The sequence below is a fragment of the Diabrotica undecimpunctata genome, chromosome 4 (genome assembly GCF_040954645.1).
Source record: "Diabrotica undecimpunctata isolate CICGRU chromosome 4, icDiaUnde3, whole genome shotgun sequence".
Taxonomy (NCBI): Eukaryota; Metazoa; Arthropoda; class Insecta; order Coleoptera; family Chrysomelidae; genus Diabrotica; species Diabrotica undecimpunctata.
This window is the reverse complement of record NC_092806.1, coordinates 2,168,563-2,189,684: the sequence shown is the minus strand read 5'-3', so window position 1 is coordinate 2,189,684 and position 21,122 is coordinate 2,168,563. Positions and strand designations below refer to the sequence as shown.

General features: G+C 32.1%; 2 protein-coding genes across 3 annotated transcripts in view; both read right to left on the bottom strand.

Annotated features, from left to right (window-relative positions):
• Nucleotides 1–1,647: 1,647 nt before the first annotated feature.
• Nucleotides 1,648–12,160, bottom strand: LOC140439036 (uncharacterized). Its single transcript, XM_072528675.1, has 8 exons — nucleotides 12,019–12,160; nucleotides 9,496–9,534; nucleotides 9,403–9,441; nucleotides 8,051–8,095; nucleotides 3,552–3,590; nucleotides 3,465–3,498; nucleotides 2,902–2,983; nucleotides 1,648–1,986 (listed from the first exon to the last, which is right to left on the bottom strand). Exons 1-8 carry the CDS (start codon nucleotides 12,056–12,058, stop codon nucleotides 1,825–1,827), a joined length of 480 nt encoding a protein of 159 aa, XP_072384776.1. The 5' UTR covers nucleotides 12,059–12,160; the 3' UTR covers nucleotides 1,648–1,824.
• A 3,399-nt stretch (nucleotides 12,161–15,559) lies between these two features.
• The window catches only part of LOC140439035 (uncharacterized), a 30,034-nt gene continuing 24,471 nt past the window's right edge, over nucleotides 15,560–21,122 (bottom strand). For both annotated transcript variants that reach the window (XM_072528672.1, XM_072528671.1), the window contains exons 2-4: nucleotides 18,403–18,457; nucleotides 16,624–16,702; nucleotides 15,560–15,763 (exon numbers count right to left, since the gene is read on the bottom strand). In XM_072528672.1, the coding sequence (XP_072384773.1) occupies nucleotides 15,584–15,763; nucleotides 16,624–16,702; nucleotides 18,403–18,457 (314 nt within the window). In that variant the 3' untranslated portion in view covers nucleotides 15,560–15,583. The remainder of the gene's footprint in view (nucleotides 15,764–16,623; nucleotides 16,703–18,402; nucleotides 18,458–21,122) is intronic.

The following is a 21,122-nucleotide window of genomic DNA, read 5'->3' as shown; positions in this document are numbered from 1 at the left end:
TTGTAAAAATCAATTTTCTCAGTTATGATTGTACAAACTCAAAAACTGTATATTACTGAACAGATGGCTGAAATCCCTTTCTAACAGGGTGCCACACGACCCCCTTTGTAATTTAAAGTTTTTAAGGGGATGCTTATAATTCAAAGTTTGTGCTGGAGGGGAATAATATTTTTATACTGTAAATTGTCAATTTAAGAATAAAAATCGACCTGTTTCAGGTATTTTTCACATAGTACCTAATAACGCTAAAAGTGAATTTATTCCGTACATATGGACCGCATGGTATATTGTAAAAAACTCTTTTTAATGTCAAGTATAAGCTAACGTGCTTTCTGTATGAGGTTTAATCCCTGCTGATTTTGAATAATTTTGTAGACCAAAGTTATACAATTTACAGAAAAGTAATTTTGGTAAATTTTATATATTTTACTTAAACATTTAGAAAACAAAAAGATTTAAGACTCTCTTGTCTATTTTATTAGATTAAATTTTTGTTGAGATTTGTGATCTCTAGATTTCGAAGCCTGTCATAATATATATTTATTGGATTTAAAAGTATTTGCTTTTAAATCCAATTTATTCTTTTTTTTTGGTTTTTATTTTTATCTTTCTTTTACAGTTTGATAGTTACTATCTATTTTATATCTAATTAATCATATAAATATTCTTTTTATAATATTTTGAACATATATTTTTTAATTATAATTGTAGATATGTCTTGCTTTTTAGTATAACATAGATTTGCTCCAGGTTATCGTTATTGTAGATATGATTCGGCCTATTTTCAGTCTAATCTATACCTCTTCTTCTTCTTTTTTTTGCAGACTCGAATTTATCTGTGTTTAAATGTGCCTTTAGTCAACTGTTGTTCCGTTGTTTACTTGGTCTTCCTACTAATCGTCTCTTGACGATTGGGGAACCGTCTCTTGGCTATTGGGGAACCGCCTCTTGCCGTCTTTACTACTGTATTTATTGGTTTTTGGCTTATATGATCATTCCATTCATCTCTTCTATTTCTTTCCCAGTTTTTTTTCCAATTCTATTCCAAAACAGTCTTTGACTGATGACTCTTTTGTAAATTCTGCCCTACATTCCTTTCCTTACATTTTTATTTCTCCATATTGTTTTATTCAGGTAATCTGCGGCTCTGTTTGCTATATTTACTTGTTCTTTCACTTCTGATTCGAGCTTACTGGGGCTATATAATTTGATGCCTAGATATTCTAACTCCATCACTTCTTCTATTATCTGACCTTCCAGCTAAAATTGAAATCTTAGTAAATTTCTGTTATAACCATGCATTTTTGTCTTTTTTGGGGAAATTAACATGTTAAATTTTTTGGCCGTTATATTAAATTGGTGGGTGCGACAGATGTTGTAAATCATTGTCACTCTGAGGGAGTAGTATTGCGTCGTCTGCATAGCGACGTTAGTCTATTAGTCTCAGGTTATGGTGGCTACCTACATTTGCTATGTTGAGATATCTTACGTTGAATATTGTAAAAGAATGTATGTTTCTATTGGTTATAACATAGTCTTATTATACATCTGAGTTTGCATAAGGTGCTATTGAATGTAAATTTTTATTGATTTTTGTGGTCAAATAATGTTCAAGTGCCACCAGAAGATAGCTTCAAGACAACGAAGAACAATTTTAGTGTTTTTTTTATTAAGTGTTTATTAACAAAACGTACCATAACATAAGTATATTATTATGTTATATTTTAAATCACTTATAATATTATTTTAATAAGGTATCTAAAATATGGATTTCTCATCAATGGTTTCAGCAAAAAAATAAATATTAAAAATAAGTGAAATCAATTAACAGAAGCCGATGTATTGACATGCTTCTTTGGTACTACAATTGATCAGTTTATCATATAAATTGCCAATTTCGGGTGCTAAATGTTTTTTACAAAAATTACGTACTGCTTGGAACGGTAATTTGCTGCACAACTTATCTACCTCGTGTTCGACAGTGTCCTAAAAATCAAAAAAGACACATTAAACAGTTTGTTTAGTTTCTGGCTCTCCGCACTAATAATTTACAAATATGGCAAAATATGGTATGACGTACAATAAAGGCTATTTTCAGAGGAGTCAAAGGTTTTTCAACCACGAGATACAACGGCGTCGCGGTCCTTTCCTGCCAAATATTTTACCCTACATAAAGAGTTGAATAATTCGATATATTTCTTCGTTTCGCATTACGTGAATAATCATAAACATAAACAAGGAGAAATCCAACCAAAAGCAAAAGACCAGCGAAACAATGGAGTCAAGTCAGCATCAGTCTACAGAACACAACCTTACCTAGAGCATCGTACGCTGTAGGGGGTCTCCTGTCGGGGCTCTGCCCTATTCTACACTTTTGTTAGATTCTGTAGCTATTCTTGGTTCACCTACCACTGTGGTTTTATTTCAACAACTTAGTAAATAATTCTCATGTAAGAAATTCGACCATTCTTTCTTAAAACTTTGTCCGAATTTAAATAACATCCTACTCTGAATTGGATAAGTGTTTAGGAGTACTTCTTATTCTATACATAAAGCTTTTAAGCAGAGCATACAGAAGAAGTAGACAATTTAAAAAGTCATAATAACTCCGTTGCCGTTACGGTAAGAGTCTATTTGTGTACAGTATCCTAAGATCCGGACGTGTTATACTCTCATTGGTAAAGACTTAAGCAGTGTTTAAATCTCTCCAGCATTTCTTATGTCCTTAATTCCTCTTCTTTGCTCATTTTATTTATTATTTTTTGTAGCATTGCAAGATAAAGATGACAATAATTATAAATTGCAGTATAGAAGCCACTGGGCTCCATTTATGGTAGTTTAAAAAATATGTTGATTAAACAATAATAATTAAACAACATACAAAAGTCAACAAAATCTTACCTTAGAAACATGTTTTTTAATTAAGCTTTGGACTATCTTGGCCAGTAGTTTGCAGATTGTACAGCCCCCAGGAAATTCTGGACTGAAAAAAAGTAATGTATGTCTTTTCTACAAATATATAAATCTGTCACAATAGCATTTTATGAATAAATCTTTTTTATTTACTAGTAGACAAAAGTTACAGCTAAGATACACAGTGAATGTCAGTACATGAAACGTTAAAGGGCTAAATAGGCAATTATTTAAAGAGTGCTATTAAACTATAATATAGTAATAAAATCCCTCGACTAACTGAAACACACTGGCTAGAAGTCGGCAATTTTAAAACGCAAAATAGCAATTATATATTATACTTCTACGGTAGCATGACGCAGAATTTCACTGTTATAGATAGATATTTTTACCAAGATTGCAAAAAAACAGTTATTGCGTTCCAAGCATTTAAACTTACTAGATAATTAGATTCTTCCATCCCCAGATAAGCTTGCTTTTTTGGAATATATATAAATGAAAATTAAAAAGTGGTTGAAAATAACAAAAAACTGTTTTAAACTATAACTTACTTTTCTTCTAGGTATCTATTAAGTGCAATCAGATCTAAAAAAGAAACTCCATGAGAATCAAGTAAGAAAAATATATTTACAATTTACCTTCTTTGTCAACAGAAGCCAAAATTATTTTAATAAGTTCTAAAAACAAAAAAAAAATATTAGTTTAAAAGATAATTCTTTTGTATTTTGTTTAATCCCGGACTGTTTCCTGGGTTACAGCTGCAGCTAATGTTATTTTTTAAATACTATTGCATATACAGTACTGTGCAAATTAATGGAATCATAGGCTGTTTATTTCGAAAAAAATTATATTTTGACAAAACCATAAAGGTAAGCTTACATTATTTATTGGGAAATATGTCCTCCTAGGATTGCAATTACTGCTTTTACCCGTTTTGCCATTGATTCTACAAGCTTGTGACAGTTCCCAGATATCCATTCATCTCGAAACCAAACCTGAATGACCTCTTCCATCATTTTTATTTTTGTAGTACAGTCGATTTTGCGCAGTCTAGCTTTGCAAATGGTGCATAAATTTTCAATAGTGTTAAGGTCTGGCGAATTACTGGGTTAATCTAAAACATTAATCTTTTTATTTTTAAAACATTTCATTTGCTTTAACTTGTGAGAGGGTGCAGAGTCCTGTTGAAGGATCGCTATTCCTTGGGGCTGACATTTTTGAAGCTTTGTGTCTAAATGCTGTTCCAACATTGATTTGTAGTTTTAACTGTTTATCATGCCTTCGATTGATACCAAAGATCCAACCCCCTGGTATAAAAAACATCCCCAAAATTTTATTTTGGGGATGTTTTTAAATATAAGTTTCAAGTTTCAGTTTCAATTCCTTTTGACTGGATGTTTTACGGTTTGGTCAATATGAGATTGCGTAAGGTTTTCACTGTCATACTTCCTGACGATTTTCGACCGCTGTATCTGAACTATAAAGTAAGTTTTATCTCTAAATAGGCCTTATTTACAGTCCAATTAGAGTATTTTTTACCCACAATAGCCTTTCTTTCTTTATATGTTTAGTTGGGAGTTCGAGCTCTTGGCTTGTTTTTCGTGGGTCCAATTTCCTCTTTCGAAGTAAAAATCTTTCCTTTGCTGGTATTGTTTTTTACTTTATTCTGCATTTTTCTAACTTTTTTCATTTATTAATCCTGTTTCTCATTGATGCGTCAAAATCTTGCTTACTACCTCCTGACTCACTCCACTGGTTCTTGCGATTCCTCTTTGAGACAGAAGTGTGTTCACTTAACGTGGTAATCTTTTCACACTCCCTAGGCGTAACGTCCATGAAAGAATTAAACAGAACAAACTCACTAACTATCGAAAACCACACAAACAGTACAAAAGACCCTCAAACAAAAGGCAAAAAAAATAAGATAACGTTATCAATGATTGGTCAGTTGTATTGTATTGAAAAATGTATTAATGAATTAATGTATTAAAAAATGTCACAATGATTCCATTAATTCGCACAATACTGTAGTTAAAATTGTTAATTGGTAAGATAGTAGTGTTTGTGCTGGTAAGTGTGCTGTTTTTTTTTGGTTGTTGAGATAATATTAAAGTGAAGTTATTGGTGCTTCCAAGGAAATTTTGACGTGACAACGTCTTAAATTAGGTTGTGGCTCGGAGTCATTCATGAAAAAGTGTAACGCCCGCTCACGTCTGTTACGATGAGTCACCGAACGAGAGAGAGGCCCGCCGGACCGGCGAATGCCTTGCGTCTCTCTCCCACTCAAACATGATCGGTCCGCTGCGCGCGCAGCACTAGAGAATTAGGAGCGTAGAATCGGTGCGTGCTTGTGTCTCTGTCTTTCTCGAGCGTTCTTGGCGTTCAAGACACATTACAGCAGAAACACTTCGTTTCATTTCATATTTCTCCTATCATCGTCCTATCCTCAACAAAATCACTCAAATAGAAATTAGTTAAGTTTAAGTTTACATGTACAATGTTTTAGTAAACAAAATATATTTCTATAGTTAAAATTTGTGCAATTCTTATTTTCATTTAATTCCTTGTTCCTATTGTGCAATTTAATAATATTCATATCAATAAATATTCTACCGAGAAAAAGACGTTGTCACGTAAAATCTTCGCCCGTAAAACCGACTTTACAGGCAACCGATTTTTTTTGTTAATTTCTATAAGTATATTATTATTCTCAGTTTATTAATTTTTTTTAGAAGTAAAAAATATAAAAAGTCAGAGGCATTTCTATGATATGTCAAAGATCAGCAACATTCAAATACTTTAAAGTATTCTCAAAAAAACCAGACTCTGGTCAGCCTTTATCTAGTAATGGTGAATCATAATCATCATCATGCAACCTCTCATGTCCACTGCTGGACATAGGTCTCTCCCATTTTTCGCTATTGTTCGCGGTTCTCTGTGTCTTGTTGCCATTTAGTGGATATTCGTTTAATGTCGTCCATCCAGCGTGTTGGTAGTCGTCCTCTGCTGTTTTGACTTCTCTTGGGCGCCAGTGAATTAGTTTTATGGTCCATCTTGAGTCTGATAGTCTCGCTATGTGACCTGCCCAATTCCATTTCAGCTTAGCTATACGTTTGAAGACATTCGTGATACCAGTTCTTTTCCTTAGTTCTTTGTTCTTTATTTTGTATGTTTTTGTCACGCCGAGAATCGACCTTTTTATGTGCCTCTGTACCACTCGCATTTTCAGTGCTGTCGTTTTTGTGAGAATGTTGTTTAGAAAGAACGCATTGGTCAAATGTCTTCCGTTTCATACCTATCGGGATGTTGCTCTTAAAGAGGTCTCTTAGTGAACCATACGCCGCCCAAGCGAGTGTTATTCGTCGTTGAAATTCACAGGTATGATTATCCTTACTTATTCTAATTTAATGACCGAGATATACGTACTTTTCTGTCAATTCTACCTCTTAATTTTGGATGGTTAGGTGTTCACCGGGAACTAAATTTGTCATAAATTTGGTCTTACTAATGTTCATATTTAGACCTATTCTTGAAGACACGTTTTCTAAATTTTGTAGCATCTTCGGTAAGAAGTACTATATCGTCGGCAAAACGCAGATGATTGAGCATGTCTCCATCTATTTTTATTTCCCTATTTTCCCAGTTTAGCATTTTAAAGGCGTATTCGAGGACTGTTATAAATAATTTAGGTGAGAGTGTTGCCCTGTCTTACATCTCGCTTTATATGAATTTCTCTGGTGGTATCATGTAGTTCTACATGCATTCTATTGTTTTGGTACAATGTTTGTACAAACTTTGTAAGTCGGTAGTCTATTCTACTATTGTCCAGAGCACTTATAATGCTGCCTAATTCGACTGTATCGAAGGCTTTGTAAAAGTCTACGAAGGTAAGTACCAGTGACCTGTTATAGTCTATCGATTTTTTATTAAGGTTTTTACTGTTTGTAGGTGATTGTTTGTTCCGAATTTTGACAGGAAGCCAGCTTGTTCTTGGGGCTGGTAGAAATCCAACTTGGTCTATAGTTTTCTAGGTGTACCTTGTCTCATTTCTTGTGTAGTAAAATTTTTACTGCATTGTTCTATGTTTCCGGTATGCAACAATCTCTTAGACAAAGGTTAAACAAAATTTTTATTTGGTTGAGAAGGGCACGTCCGCCCATCTTTATACCTTCTCTTACAACTCCATCTTCTCCTGGTGCTTTGTTATATTTCATCTTTTTCATTGCGTTTTGGATTTCGCTTAGTGGTATCTCTGGCATGAGCTCTGAACCCTGGTTGATGATTTTGAGTAATGCGGCGGCTTCGAAGTTCGTTTGGTCTTCTCTTTAGTTTGTGTATTTCATATATTCCACTGTTTAGCAGCCTTCTCAGGAGTTTCAGACTTTTATTCTCTTACATAGTTCGGTGAACCTTTTCATTTATAAACTTTCTTAAATCTTTCCTTATAGCTTTTGATACTTCTTTATTTATTTTTCGTAGCTTTTATTCGTCAATACTTTCGTTTCTTTTAATTTCTCTTCTAGTTTTTATTAGTTGCTTTGTTCAATGGTTATTTTTTTGTCTTAGAATTCGGGAAAAAAGTATTTTAAGTTTAAGCAGTTATTTAAGTACAAACTTACAAGCTGTACTTTTTTTTAAATTTGGTAAGTATTGTGCATCTTTACATCAAATTTAGAAAAAAGAAATGCTATGAGTAAACAGGACAAAAAGATTCCGTTCGTGGCAGACGACAATCATTGTTCACCTCGTAGTCAACAAACGAGCAAAAAATTAATCTTAGAGACTGCAGAAAAGGAAATTGTGTTTTACATAAAGATAATTAGGCACCAAGAACTTATGGCGGTATTGTACTGCAGATGTCGGTAACAGCAACGAACTCGTTGACATCAATAATCAGATTTAACTGTTTCTAGCTGCAATCTCTAAACGCTAATTTCGATTCCTTTATAACTGTCTCAAGTTTGACAATAAATATACAAGACTAAGAAAAGAACTGTTGATAAGCTAGCTCCACTCAATGCAATTGATTAATTACAAACATAGATGATAAACAAAACATGATGAACAAAAAACATAGAAACTACTTTGACAAGTCTTTTTGTCTTTTAAATATTTTTAAAAATTCTCCACTACTTACCATCGTCGTCAAAAAGAGTCTTGTTACCAAATAATTCAATATGCTCTAAAAATAAAAAGTTCACATAGAAATTACAAAAGTAATCATTAAAATAGAAATAAAAATATATGGCAAGTACTACACTATTTTAAAGTTTGTAATAATCTAATACGTTCTTAGGTTTTTATGCTATTCCGTTATACCAAAATTACATCTATCACGTGATTGACAACTTAATTTTATTTACCAAATAGCTACCTTAACAAAATTAAAATCTTAATGCGGATAACTGTTTTTTTTTAATCGGAATATCCGAGTGGACAGACATATCCTAGTCTTTTTAATCGAAGGGGTTTCTTACAAAGCACTGAAGGCTGCTTTTGGTGTATATAACATAGTTCAGAAGGTATCGTTTAAGATCATCAGAGGCTTCGATAATTCCAATAATTGAAGTCGTGTCTTGTATAATATCGAACTACATTCTAAAATCATCATCATCATTCTGACTTTGGTGGAGGCTGAGGAGACTAGGACCCTACGTGGTCATGGTATGGTAATGGTTTATAAAAGCTTGCATGTAGTGACTGCCCAAAAACTTACATCGGTTAAACGGGTAAAATGTTTAAAACACGTATTGCAGAACACAAAAGAGATTTTAGTTATAGAAAAACAGATTCAAACAGCTGTTCCTATCTTTACTCATGTAGTTACAGCCTATAAAGTGTAGACACATAGTTAAAATACATCACTTGACATAGGCACTCTCAGAAAGAGCTGTTGGGATGATAAATTATAATTAAGTTTGTAAAAGTGTTAAAAAATGATAATATCTACACTGGAGCTACAAAATTTTAGTGATAAAAGCACTTCTTGTAGTTTTTCGTAAAACTTTACAAAATCTAGACCTGATTTTTCTGCTGTGGGCACTTTATAGTTGGATGATATTGATTTTAAATAGTTAACCAACTAGTTATATTACGATGGTTATTTCTGAGCATGTTTTCACGTTTACTATTGATTTATTTATTTTGTTTCGTATTCATAATCAGACTGCTTTGAATTATAGTTTGTCGATCCCGAATAGTAGTCTCCGTGCCACCGAGTCTTAATAATTTCTAAAATATCAATAAAAATTGTTAATAAAAAGAAAAGACTAATAAATTAATAGGAATAGTTCAACATATTTTTTATATTTTCCCATATTACATTGAGTAACTGCCTCTTTGAACCAGCGTTATAAAATATCTTTAAAATCTTGGGACATTGTTGTATAATTACATTATTAATATGCAGTAGAAAATATACAGGTATTTTAGCCCGGAAAACAAAAATAAATCAATAATTTTTGAAAAATTATTTCACAGTTTTCTCACCGTATTTTCCATCGACGGTATTTAAAAGTAGTTTGGCATCTAAAAAAAAATCGTTTAATATTCAAGTTTGTAAAAATTTTAGTAATGATGTACCTGTATCCTCGTTAATTGCACTTGCAAATGTTGTAGTACCTAAAAATATAAATTTATCAAATTTTATTTAAGGCGAGGGGTAGTATTTATTTTTAATATTTTAAGTATATAGAACATTAATTCAGGAGTATTATCTGACATTTTTACAATAAAAATACCAACAACTAATTTGATGACATGAATGTCATCAAATGATGAATGATGACATGATGATAAAGAAAATGACAACTAATTTTCCAAGCTGAAAAAAAAATACTTTATCAGCAGCATCATCAGGGAACATAAAAGCTTTCATATAGAAAACAAAAGATGATGCCTTACAGATTCTGGATGATCTTAATAACCTCCATCCTAACATCTCTTTTACACTGGAACCAGAATCTGACAATAACTTGAACTTCTTGGATATGACTATATCTCGTAAAAGAGATTCTCTGGAGTACAATATTTACAAAAAACCTACTTAAATAGATCATGTTATACATGAAACATTTAATCATTTAAACCAACATAAAATGGTGGCTTTTTACAGTTACATTTATAGGCTACTCAAATTTTCACTTTCTAATGATATCTTCAATTTAAAACTTAACTCTCAATCAAATTGCTTTTAATAATAGTTATGATCCCAATATTATAATATATAAGCTTCTAAATAGAGCTAAACTTAAAATTGCAGAAAAACTTGCTTATTTATCACAATGTCTCTTCTTCTTCTTCAGATACCATCTCCGCTACGGAAGTTGGCAATCATCATAGCTATTTTAATTTTTGAGGCAGTAGAAGTGAATAACATCAGATATTTCTCCTTTACTTATATCAGCAACATTTCCAAAAAATATCAAAACTTTTTGCTTCTGCAATTGAAGACATCAAAATTTCTTCAAGTCACACAACATTTTAGGTTCCTTTTTAATCAACACCAAAGATAGAATGAACAGACCTAACAAAAGTGGTATTTATAAATTAAAATGTGATGCCTCTTATATATGTAGAACCATTTAAAAGTTCTACTAGATCTACTAGAACTACAGAACATTTGAAAAGACCAAACACATAACATTAGTAACAAGAAAAACTACTTGGAGTTGGATTTACTGAAAGATTTGGAAATTAAGTACAAGGAAGACAAATGAAAACTCTCACTGTCTTAATACTCAAATTAATTTAAATTGTACCAAATTTAAATCTATTTATAAAAATTTTATTGCAGCTTCACACTTTAAAATTGAGTAAAATATAATTTCACAAAAGAACCAAAATAAGCATAACAGAGGACAATCTAATGGGGAATATCGGTGGGTGTATTACCGAACTCGGTTTTTGGACTGCTATTGTGAAACATATTCCATAACGACACTGTATAAGAAGATCAATGAGAAGAAAAACAGGCCTTGGCATGTGCAGTCGACTTAGTAGTACTTGTATAACCCAATGATAATTCGTTTATCATGAACTTAGAAAACACCACACTATGAATGGTTAAATTTGGGTTAGAAAATAGAGATCTTAAAATAAGCGTGACAAAGCACAAAATCAATTATATCTAAATAATTGAGAAACAGGGATCATAATATCTGCTGTATGCTAGAAGGAGAAAGAAGCAGTAAAAAAAGTGACATATTTGGGCATCATGCTTGATTGTAACCGATAATTTGGTGTGAACATGTCAAATGTGTTAACAATAAGGCTGATTAAAGTAATGCGTCACTAACAAGAAGTATGCCTAGCATTGGAGAATCTAATACACAAGAAAGACTTATGAAAGTTGTGTACTCGACAATTTTATATGCTTTACCAATATGACATCAATTACTAAACAAAAAAAAGTATAAATTAATGTTGGAAAAGAACACAAAGAAAATGTTTGTTAATGGTCGTCTTCTTTATCAGACCGCCTTAATTGTAGATTTACAGTCCATAGCGGGAGTATCACTAATAAACCTGCAGGCAAAAGAAAGATCGAAAATATGCAGCAAAAATAGTCAGGAAAATGAAAAAAGCAAAAAAAAATTGTGACCAAAAGGATAAACAAATAAACGGAGGGCTACATGTACTGCCAAAACTGCTTTTTTAATGATGTTTTCAATGCAATAAGAAAAATGATTTAAAAAAACGAAATTGGGAATGGAAGGCTGCGCGTGCAGCTAAACGATCTGAAAAGACGTGCCAAAAGTGGTTATAATTGGTAGGCAGGGTACCATAAATTCATCTAGGGAACAGACCCTTAAAAGGGGAAAATCCGTTACGATTTACTTCATCTATTCAGAATACAACTCACACCAATACGATTCACCTGGTACAGTCTTAAGATCCACTTTAGAAGAAAAAAATATTGAAATAGAATATGAACAGTTGGGATTAAAACAACAGAGAAACGATCAAAGGCAAAAAATAATAATAAAATGATCAAACGGATAGACCAAACTTTTATAAGTTTGAAATATACTAAAATCGTAACCAACAATAGAGGTAAAAAAATACAAATTTATTTTATTTAATATACATTATACCAATACTTACATAGTAATGCTAAGATAGCAAAAATTGTAACAGCCCGCATGTTCAAAAATTGTGATAAACAAAAGTCGACTTAATTTTAAATGAAAATCTAGTCAAGTTTATTTAATTTATAAATTGAAACGTCGCCTTATATTTGAAAATAAAATAAAAAATCATACTTATAATAATATACTACTTCGAGATAGTTTAAATCATTGCAAAATTGTTTACTAGTCAATTATCATACAATAGAAAACATAATCTATAACCAGATTTAATCAAAACAAAAGATACAAAAAAATACAATAGATTACATAGAGTAGTACAGTCAAAATATAAAAATAGATGCTTAGAAAACTACGTCTTTTACTGAATAGCGTAAGATAATATTGTATAAAATATAATTGTATATTATTATTATTATTTGTAAAAAAAACTCATAATTTGATTGACCTTACTCATTTTGGAGCTATTCTTAGGTTGCTAAGTAGCAGTTGTACCACTTAACTTCTAAGAAATGCAACATAAAGGTAAAAATGTAACTAAATCATTAAGTTTTTATAGACATTTATTCTTCATCATAACACTAATACATAGTTGATTATGATTCGTCAATATCAGTGTCGTAATATTGATCCAAATCTTCATTTTTGACTTCTGCTTCTTCTGAGTTTGCTAGTGCTTCAGCTTGTTGACCATCATGTCGCAAATTTGTGAAGAACTCATGGTTAATTGTAGGTACGTAGTTGAGTAACTGTTGAAGATTTGAATATTTAGCTTGCTTAATGAGAGGCCTGAGTCAATCGGTACTGGCAAGAGATCTGGTAGGACAGAATTTTTGCCAGCTTGAGTGGGTGTCATAGATAGCTCACTTAACTCTTTACCTCCAGCTTTTTTCTTGTAAAACTGGGTGAAAGGTTTGTCGTGTTGAAAATCTAACCCTTGCATACTCTGTATTCCGTTTACGCTCTTCTTGAAGTATGGCGCAAGTGTTTGGAAGTCCAAAAAATCGTAATTTTTCATCTGTACTGTAAAGATTTTTCTACTTGTAGAAAGTGACTAGCTCACTTTATAAAAATAAAATATTACACGAATTAAAGATTATATTGGTATAAATTTTAAACCATTTTACAATTTACCACAGCTTGATCCACAGCAAGTCCTTACATTTTAGGAATTTTTTTTTTCAGTGTCAGTGTTACCTAGAGGAAATTGCTCTTGCCATTTAGATGTACTTTTGCTTTTCAAAATTTTAAATTTTAATTCCATTGTGATTGTTTTTAATTCCATCTGATCCTTAATGGCTATTCACGTAGCTAATGGTTTTCTCTTTCATATGCAAGATTTAAAATTTCTTGGATCCTTTTTTTAAGCCACTAGAGTATGAATGTTTAAGAATTTTTACATTTTAAACATTATTTTGATATTTCACACTATACAATAAAGTCAAAAACATTTATTACAATATTTAAATCAAAGATAAAAACTGCGTAAAAAAATGTCTTTAGTATTTTCCTATTTTATGTCTTTTTTAATTTAGGTAATAATTTTTAAAATTATTCTCAAATATTCTCAAATATTATTGTCTCTTTTACATATTTTATGCGGACAGCCAATAAAAAGGACCTATGCCATAACCTCTGGTTACTTGCACATATATTGTTGAGTGTCCGTTTCTTCTTTTTTTCTGATTAAAAACGGTTTTTGAACTATTGAAATATTTTTTCCACATGGAGTTATTTTTTCCTTTTCAATTTTTTTTTAATAACCAAACCTTACTAATAACTAAAACAACAAAAATACTTTTTTGCATGTTTATATGCAGATGACTTGGTGGTTTACGTAAAAGGCAAAGATATTAATTTAACTTCAACAATTTTGCAAACTTTCTTACAAAAACTCGAAAAGTGGTCTCGCGATACTGGTTTTCAATTCTCGGTTAAAAAAAACGTTGGTATGGTATTCTCAAAAAAGAACTTCTCAAATAATCCCAATCTCAAGTTTTTCAATACATCGCTATCTTTAAATAATGTGTAAAATTGTTAGGTATGTGGTTTGATAATCAACTTACTTGAAAAGAACATATTAGACAATTAGTTTTAACTTGTCATAAGAAACTTAACCTAATGAGAATACTGTCAAATAGATTTTGGGGCTCTGATCTCTCTACCTTACTTACAATCTATAGAACTCTAATTAGATCAAAAATTGATTATGGATCAATCGCTTACGCCTCTGCTTCCCCCACATTGTTAAAACAACTAGACTCTATTCACAACACAGCACTTAGACTCTCTCTTGGCGCATTTCGAACGTCACCGGTGGAAAGTTTATATTCTGAAAGTGGGGAGCCTTCATTATATCACCGCCGAATTTTCTTAACACTTTCACACGCAACGTCAATAATAGCCTCAAATGTAAACAAACCTCTATTTATTAATACGTTCACTAATAAATATATAAATCTCTTTACCAATAGTACCAAACATAAGCCTTAATATAAGCGAGTACGGTGTTACCTGAGATATCTTAATATAGAATTCCCAATTACCTTTCCAATCAATATTAAAAGCCCCTCTCCTTGGATAATTAATACCCAATACAACAAACATATTAACTGTTAGGCAGAGATTAAGAATAATCTTGATCTAATTCTCCGTCAGCATTACGAACATTGCTATAAAATCTTTACAGATGCATATAAGTGTGATAAAGGAGTAGGTGCTGCATTCGTTACTCCAAGCGATACATATCAATTTCGTCTCCCAATCTTCTTTTCGATTTTCTTCGCTGAGCTCTATGCAATGTTTAAAGCTATCATGCATATAAATTCTAATAACATTCCTAACTTTGTTATCTTAAGTGACTCACTAAGCGCCCTTCAAACCCTTAAACAGATTTATCCTAAAAGTCCCCTTGAGAAACTGATAAAACTAGAACTCATGGAGGCTCAAGAAAATTCTAGGAGCATCAGATTTATATGGATTCCATCCCACATTGGCATTGCTGGCAACAAAAGTGCGGACCAGTGCGCGAGTGAAATTGCTAAATGTGCCGATATAGAAAAAGCCGAGAATCGAAATACCGCGAGTGATATAAAAGCCTTTATAAAAAATGGAGTTTTGTGCAAGTGGAAAAACGAATGGCAATCTTCTCAAACATCACTGAAGCAAATTAAAAATGACGTTTCAGCTTGGCAGCCCTCAACCAGGAACAGAAGAGAACAATTGGTGATAACTAGATTACGAATTGGACACACGAGACTTACTCACTCATATTTACTGTCCAAAAGTGATCCACCTATTTGTGAAACATGTAATGTACAAATAACCGTTAACCATTTATTAATTGAATGTCATAGATTTGCCAATTTTCTTCGTACATTTAACATACCTAACAGTTTAAGTAATTTATTAGGCACTAATTTTTCTGTTATTAATATCGTAAATTTCTTAAAATCTATAGGAATATTTTATAAACTCTAATTTTATAATTCTGTAGCCGCCGATAATAACATTATGGTGGATACGGCTGTAATTTCTAAATAACAAAAAAAAAATACTTTTTTATTTAAAATAATATTTATTTAGATATTTTCCTTTGCTTTACACTTGCTCATGTCTATGCATATTTCAGATACTGTTCTGAGATCGGTTACTCTATAAATATAATCGACTTCCTCATTATAAGACCGCATGCAAATTTCCATTAGTTCGTTTTTTAGAAAAAGTTGACAAACAAAATTTTTATGTCGTTTTGCTTCTTCCTGTAAATTAAAATAAAAAATATTAGGTCAATTAAAAAGTCAATAAAATTATATACCTAGGTTAACTTTGGTATAATTAATACCTTTATCTATGGATATTAGAACACGGAGCACAGAATCACGTTTTCTGTCGCCCACATGGTTTTTATTTTTGTAAATCGCGGGAATGAGTGTACTTTCGTGTTCGTGTACTTAGTCCTGCGGTTTCTATATGTTCATATAGTGATTCTGATAACAGCAATAAAATTAAACAAACTCTTATAAATATTCTATTTTAGTGAAATATTATCACAAGATACATCTTAAGCATTATCATCATCATCAACCAGTATGCATTCACTGCTAAACATAGTTCTCCTTCAGCTATTTTGCTAAATACATTTACCAAACGCTGCCAAAGCTAATACTATGCGACGTGGGACTTCACATGTCTGGTAATCTCTGCCCAACCGAATTTTATGTCCTAAGTACTTATACAATGCAGTATGTACAATATTCCTTCCATTAAGAGTAATATTTGGATTTAGCACCAAATTAGTCATTATTTGCGACTTGTTGATATTTGCAAATTTGCAAACATTATTATTGCATCATAGATACAATCGGCTATAAGGACCATGTCATCTGCAAATCTGCAAATGGTTTGTTTTCTATCTTGGACTTTGTTATATGCTACTACGTAGCTTTAACTCTTTAGTAAATGGATGGTGAAGCTATCTAGTGACATGAAAGAGGTAAATTTATAATTCAAACTAGCGAAATGGGATTTTTCAGAAAAAGTATTAAACGTTTCCTTGATAGTTCTTGGCGGATATCAAACATAATTTTAGTAGTACATAAAATCACTGTTAAGTTCTTACCGTAGAATCACCATAAAAATTCTTATATTGTTCAATAAACTCTCCAGCAGTAATGCAGACTGTACAGGCTGGATCATCTCTAAAAAATAAATGAAGATTACGAAAATAAAACTAGTATTTTTGGAAATTTCAAAGATTTGCCTGTATATAATTAGATAATAGGGAGTTTTTGTAACTACCTAACGTAACGTATCTCCCTATACGTAAAGAAGTAACGTATCGAAGAAGATAAACGATAAATTGATAGTTTTTGTTCTGCACGTAACGTAACGATGGTGTTGACATCATCGAATTAGTGATTAACTAATAAATTGTCAGTGCCAGTCTTGTCCTTGTCATTTAACTCTATTTTTGATATTCAAAATAAATAACAAATATTTGTTTTAATAATTTTTAATTTTTGAGATGGACGCGATATTAAACTTAGGTTCCTTTATTGATGATAAAGAAGACAAAGACATAGAAGATGCCCTTCTTCTCCACGTATTGCACGACTATACGGCCGCTTTAATTTTGATACCATTAAAAATATTTTTGGCTTTTGAATTAAATTTCTGGATGGTCGTAAAAGTTCTTGCCTACGATTTCCTTCAAAAAGAACAAATCATTTTCATTGCTCGAGTGAAGTCGTTTTCTACTGCTTTCCATTATTTGTAAACATCAAAACAAATATACTTAACCACAAATGTAAAAATACACGTACCACGTGTGCTTATGAAATGTGGATGTTGAAATTTTGGTAATAGGGTAAGATTCACTTGCGCTTTCGGTTATCTTCGGCTTGATAAAGATGCGTATGAACGTAACGTAGCAGCCCGTTACGTTAGGTAATACGTATCTAGATACGTTAGTTCAACCATTAATGCGCATGCTTATATGTCAAAAAGATACGTTACGTATACGTATTTGCTTGAACAAAAACTCTCTAATATCTAAATGTTTAAAAACATAATTTATACGATCTGTGGGGAGTTATTCATACATCTTAAAGTATATAGACTGTTTTTATGTTTTATTTCAGATGCATTTACTGTCAAAGGAATATAAAAAGGTAGAAGAAGTGAAGGATGTCCATTTAAAAGATAGATTAAAAATTCATGTCTAAACGAGCAACAAATAATTGAACACGTAAATGAAGAAGAAAAAAAAGTTCAATAAAACATTTGTAGCATGGTGTAAAATACACAGAAAAAATAACAAAGCCAAGTCATATTTTTTAAATATTTGGGAGTGAAAAAAAGCAGCAATCACAATATCTATAAAAAAAGCCAATTAAGTCAGAAATTTAGCAACCACTTCAAGTGTATTACGAGACACAGTGTGAAAAAAAAACAAGCATCTAGAATCAAAAAGTAAAATAAGAGTTTAGAAAGCCTGCATTCGGCAAATATTTACATACACGACAGAAACTTTTGGTTTACGTTAGGTTTGGTAACAAAAAATAGACTCTAATAACTGCTGATCGAACTCAATATTAAGATATATAGTAGAAAAACTAAATGAAATGGACTACAAACGAAAATGTCAGTTAAAAATGTGATGTCCAAGATGTACTGAGATGGAAAAGAGAAAGTAAAATCATCACGTAACGAGAAGACGGCATTACAAAAATTGAAGTTGATGCGAAATCAAACGGAAAAAGCCACCAAAGATATGATAAGACAGCTGGTTTTTGGAATTACAAAAAAGACTAAATATTACCAAATAAATACAGACCATACACAGACTTAATGAAAAACTAAATCCAAAAACGTTTTATAAATAAATCCTCATACTTACAGATCTGGTACTGGAGCTCTTTTTGACATTGGAATTGCTACTGATACTGCAATACCTAAAGAAAGACAAATACATATATATTTATTTTTTATTTTATACATAAAAAGCTAGTAAAATAATATTTATGAATAAAGTTTAATAGCTCTTCAGCTAGATTAATTGACTATTATGGTAATTTGTGTTTAAGTACTGAAAACAACAACAACATATTTCCTAAAATACCTAATTTACCAACTCAACGGGACCTGAGTACAAGAAGTAACTGGAATACAAAAGTTCATAAGATTTCTATTTTATTCATTTTATTAATAACAGCATAATTTTTTATTATTTTATTATATTCCATGTTAATTCGGTCTTAATATTTTCGACCAAATAGTCTGGTATTATGGTCGTGTTGAATGACCATTTGATTGTAATCATTTTTCCTGATTTTTTAAAATCTCTTCTCTTTTCCAGAAGTTGTTTTGTTTTAAGGAGAGTTTAATATTGCTATTCATGTTATGAATGCTTCTTTTTCTTGTGCCTACTTCATTAATAAAGGTTGGCTGTAACCATTGCAAATTCGTATCTATCTTCTGCTTTTTATCCAGGATATTTATTTTTACCAATACCTTCGCCTTTACCCTTCATAATCAGCAGCATAAAAATATTCTACTGCTTACAACAACTCGTACTTCTCATTTTTAAGTTTGTGTACTAAATATACTGTCTTTTTTCTTCCAATGGTGGTTTAAAGTACTCTGTCTTTTCTCATTACTTGCAACACCATTACGTTCGTAATACATAGTATTTTCCATTATCCTTGATTATAATCCTTGATTATATTTTCCGTAATCCATAATATTTTCAAAATTCTTTTAAAAAGCCACATCTCAAAAGCTTAAAGCTTTCTCATCAAGTCAACATTAATAGTTGTGGATATTGTGGATATAACATTTTACCATCCGATATTGGATTTCTAGATTGAGACTTTAATTACTCAGAAATTTTCTCATCTTCAAAAAGGCTGCTCTTCTAGCGCTTCTAGCATTTATTGTTTTTTAATTACCTCTTATATTGTCCTCTTAGCCTTTTCCCAACTTTTAATTTAAATCGCCCATTATTTATACAAAAAATATTGTGTTTCAGCTTCTGATTTATCTGCAAGTGGGAGCATTCACTTGCACTATATTAATGATCAGATGATCACTGGCTTACTCAGTATTTGTAATACTACTGGGTATTAAAAATACCCATAGTCATATATATAGTTTTATTCATGACCAATGTTTTATCGGAACCAGGTCAGCACATTTCTTTATGCTTAATATTTCTAGGTTTAGTCTGTTTATTTCCTGAATCGTGTTGTCCTTCTTTCCTCGTTCTAATAAGCGCCTTGCATTTCATGTCACCATATTTAAAAAGAATTTGTTCTTTATATAGATTTTTGCCACATTCGCGTTACCATTACGTTACCATTACGAACCGCCGCGAAATAGGGGCCATGTGATTGACCGTATTTTGTATAGTTATTGATCCAGGAAAATGTGACGACCTTTAATATAGTGGTTTCGCGTTGCTTTGTACATCCTTATGTCGTTAATTACGTATAGGTTTATTCGCCTTTGCAACCAATTTCTCAACCGCAAGACAAAAAAGTGCCTCACCTCAAAATTGAAGCCGTTGATCACGTAGTGGGAGATTGATTTTACCGCTAATCACTCGGTTAATGAGTACGTAGTACAAAGAAATATAGTGACCCGTCTTCCCTCGAAAACCTAATATTCATTCTTGATCGAAAGAAACAAGAGTTAGCCAAGATAGGTTGATGGTACAGACTAAATACATTCCACTCAAGACACTATGTGAAGGTCGGTATGATACGTCGGGTGCGTTTTGTTTGATGGATAGTGGTTTTATTTGCTATTTTACTACTACTTATTTTGTCATTTTTCTTATCGAGATTAATTTCGTCTGACATCTGTGGTTCTTGTTAACCCGGTATCTGGTTTTGTTCCTCTCAGGCAACATCATCTTTATAAGCACCTAAGTTATCATCATCATCATCATCCAGCCCCATTTTCACATCCATTGTTGGATATAGGCCTCCTCCAAACGTCTCCAGTTCTCTCTATCTCTAGCTGCTGCAATCCAGTTTGTTTCTATTCTCCTTAGGTCGTCGGTCCATCGGGTGGGTGGTCTGCCTCGACTTCACTTGTCGGCTCTTGGTCTCCACTCCAATAATCTCTTCGTCCATCTTCCGTCTACCATTCTAGCAACATGTTCAGCCCACCTCCACTTTTGTTTATTGATTCGCAGTATAATATCGTCTACGCCAGTTCGTCGGCGTATCTCCTCATTTCTCAAGCGATCTTTCAAGGCCAGGCCCAGCATTGATCTTTCCATTCGCCTTTGTGTTACCCTCAGTTTTTCGGCAGTAGCTTTCGTTAAAGTTAGGGTCTCTGCTCCGTAGGTCAAGACTGGTAAGATGCATTGGTTAAATGCCTTCCTTTTTAGGTGAATTGGGATATTTGCTTTAAAAATGTCTCTCATCCTTCCATACGCCGCCCATCCCAACGTGATTCGTCTATTTAGCTCGCAGGTTTGGTTGTCTCTGGTTATTCTGATTTCATGACCCAAGTATGTGTATTTATTGATTAATTCTACCTTGTTGTTATTGATCTGTATCTCTTCGCTGGGAACCATATTGGTCATCATTTTGGTTTTCTCGAAGTTTA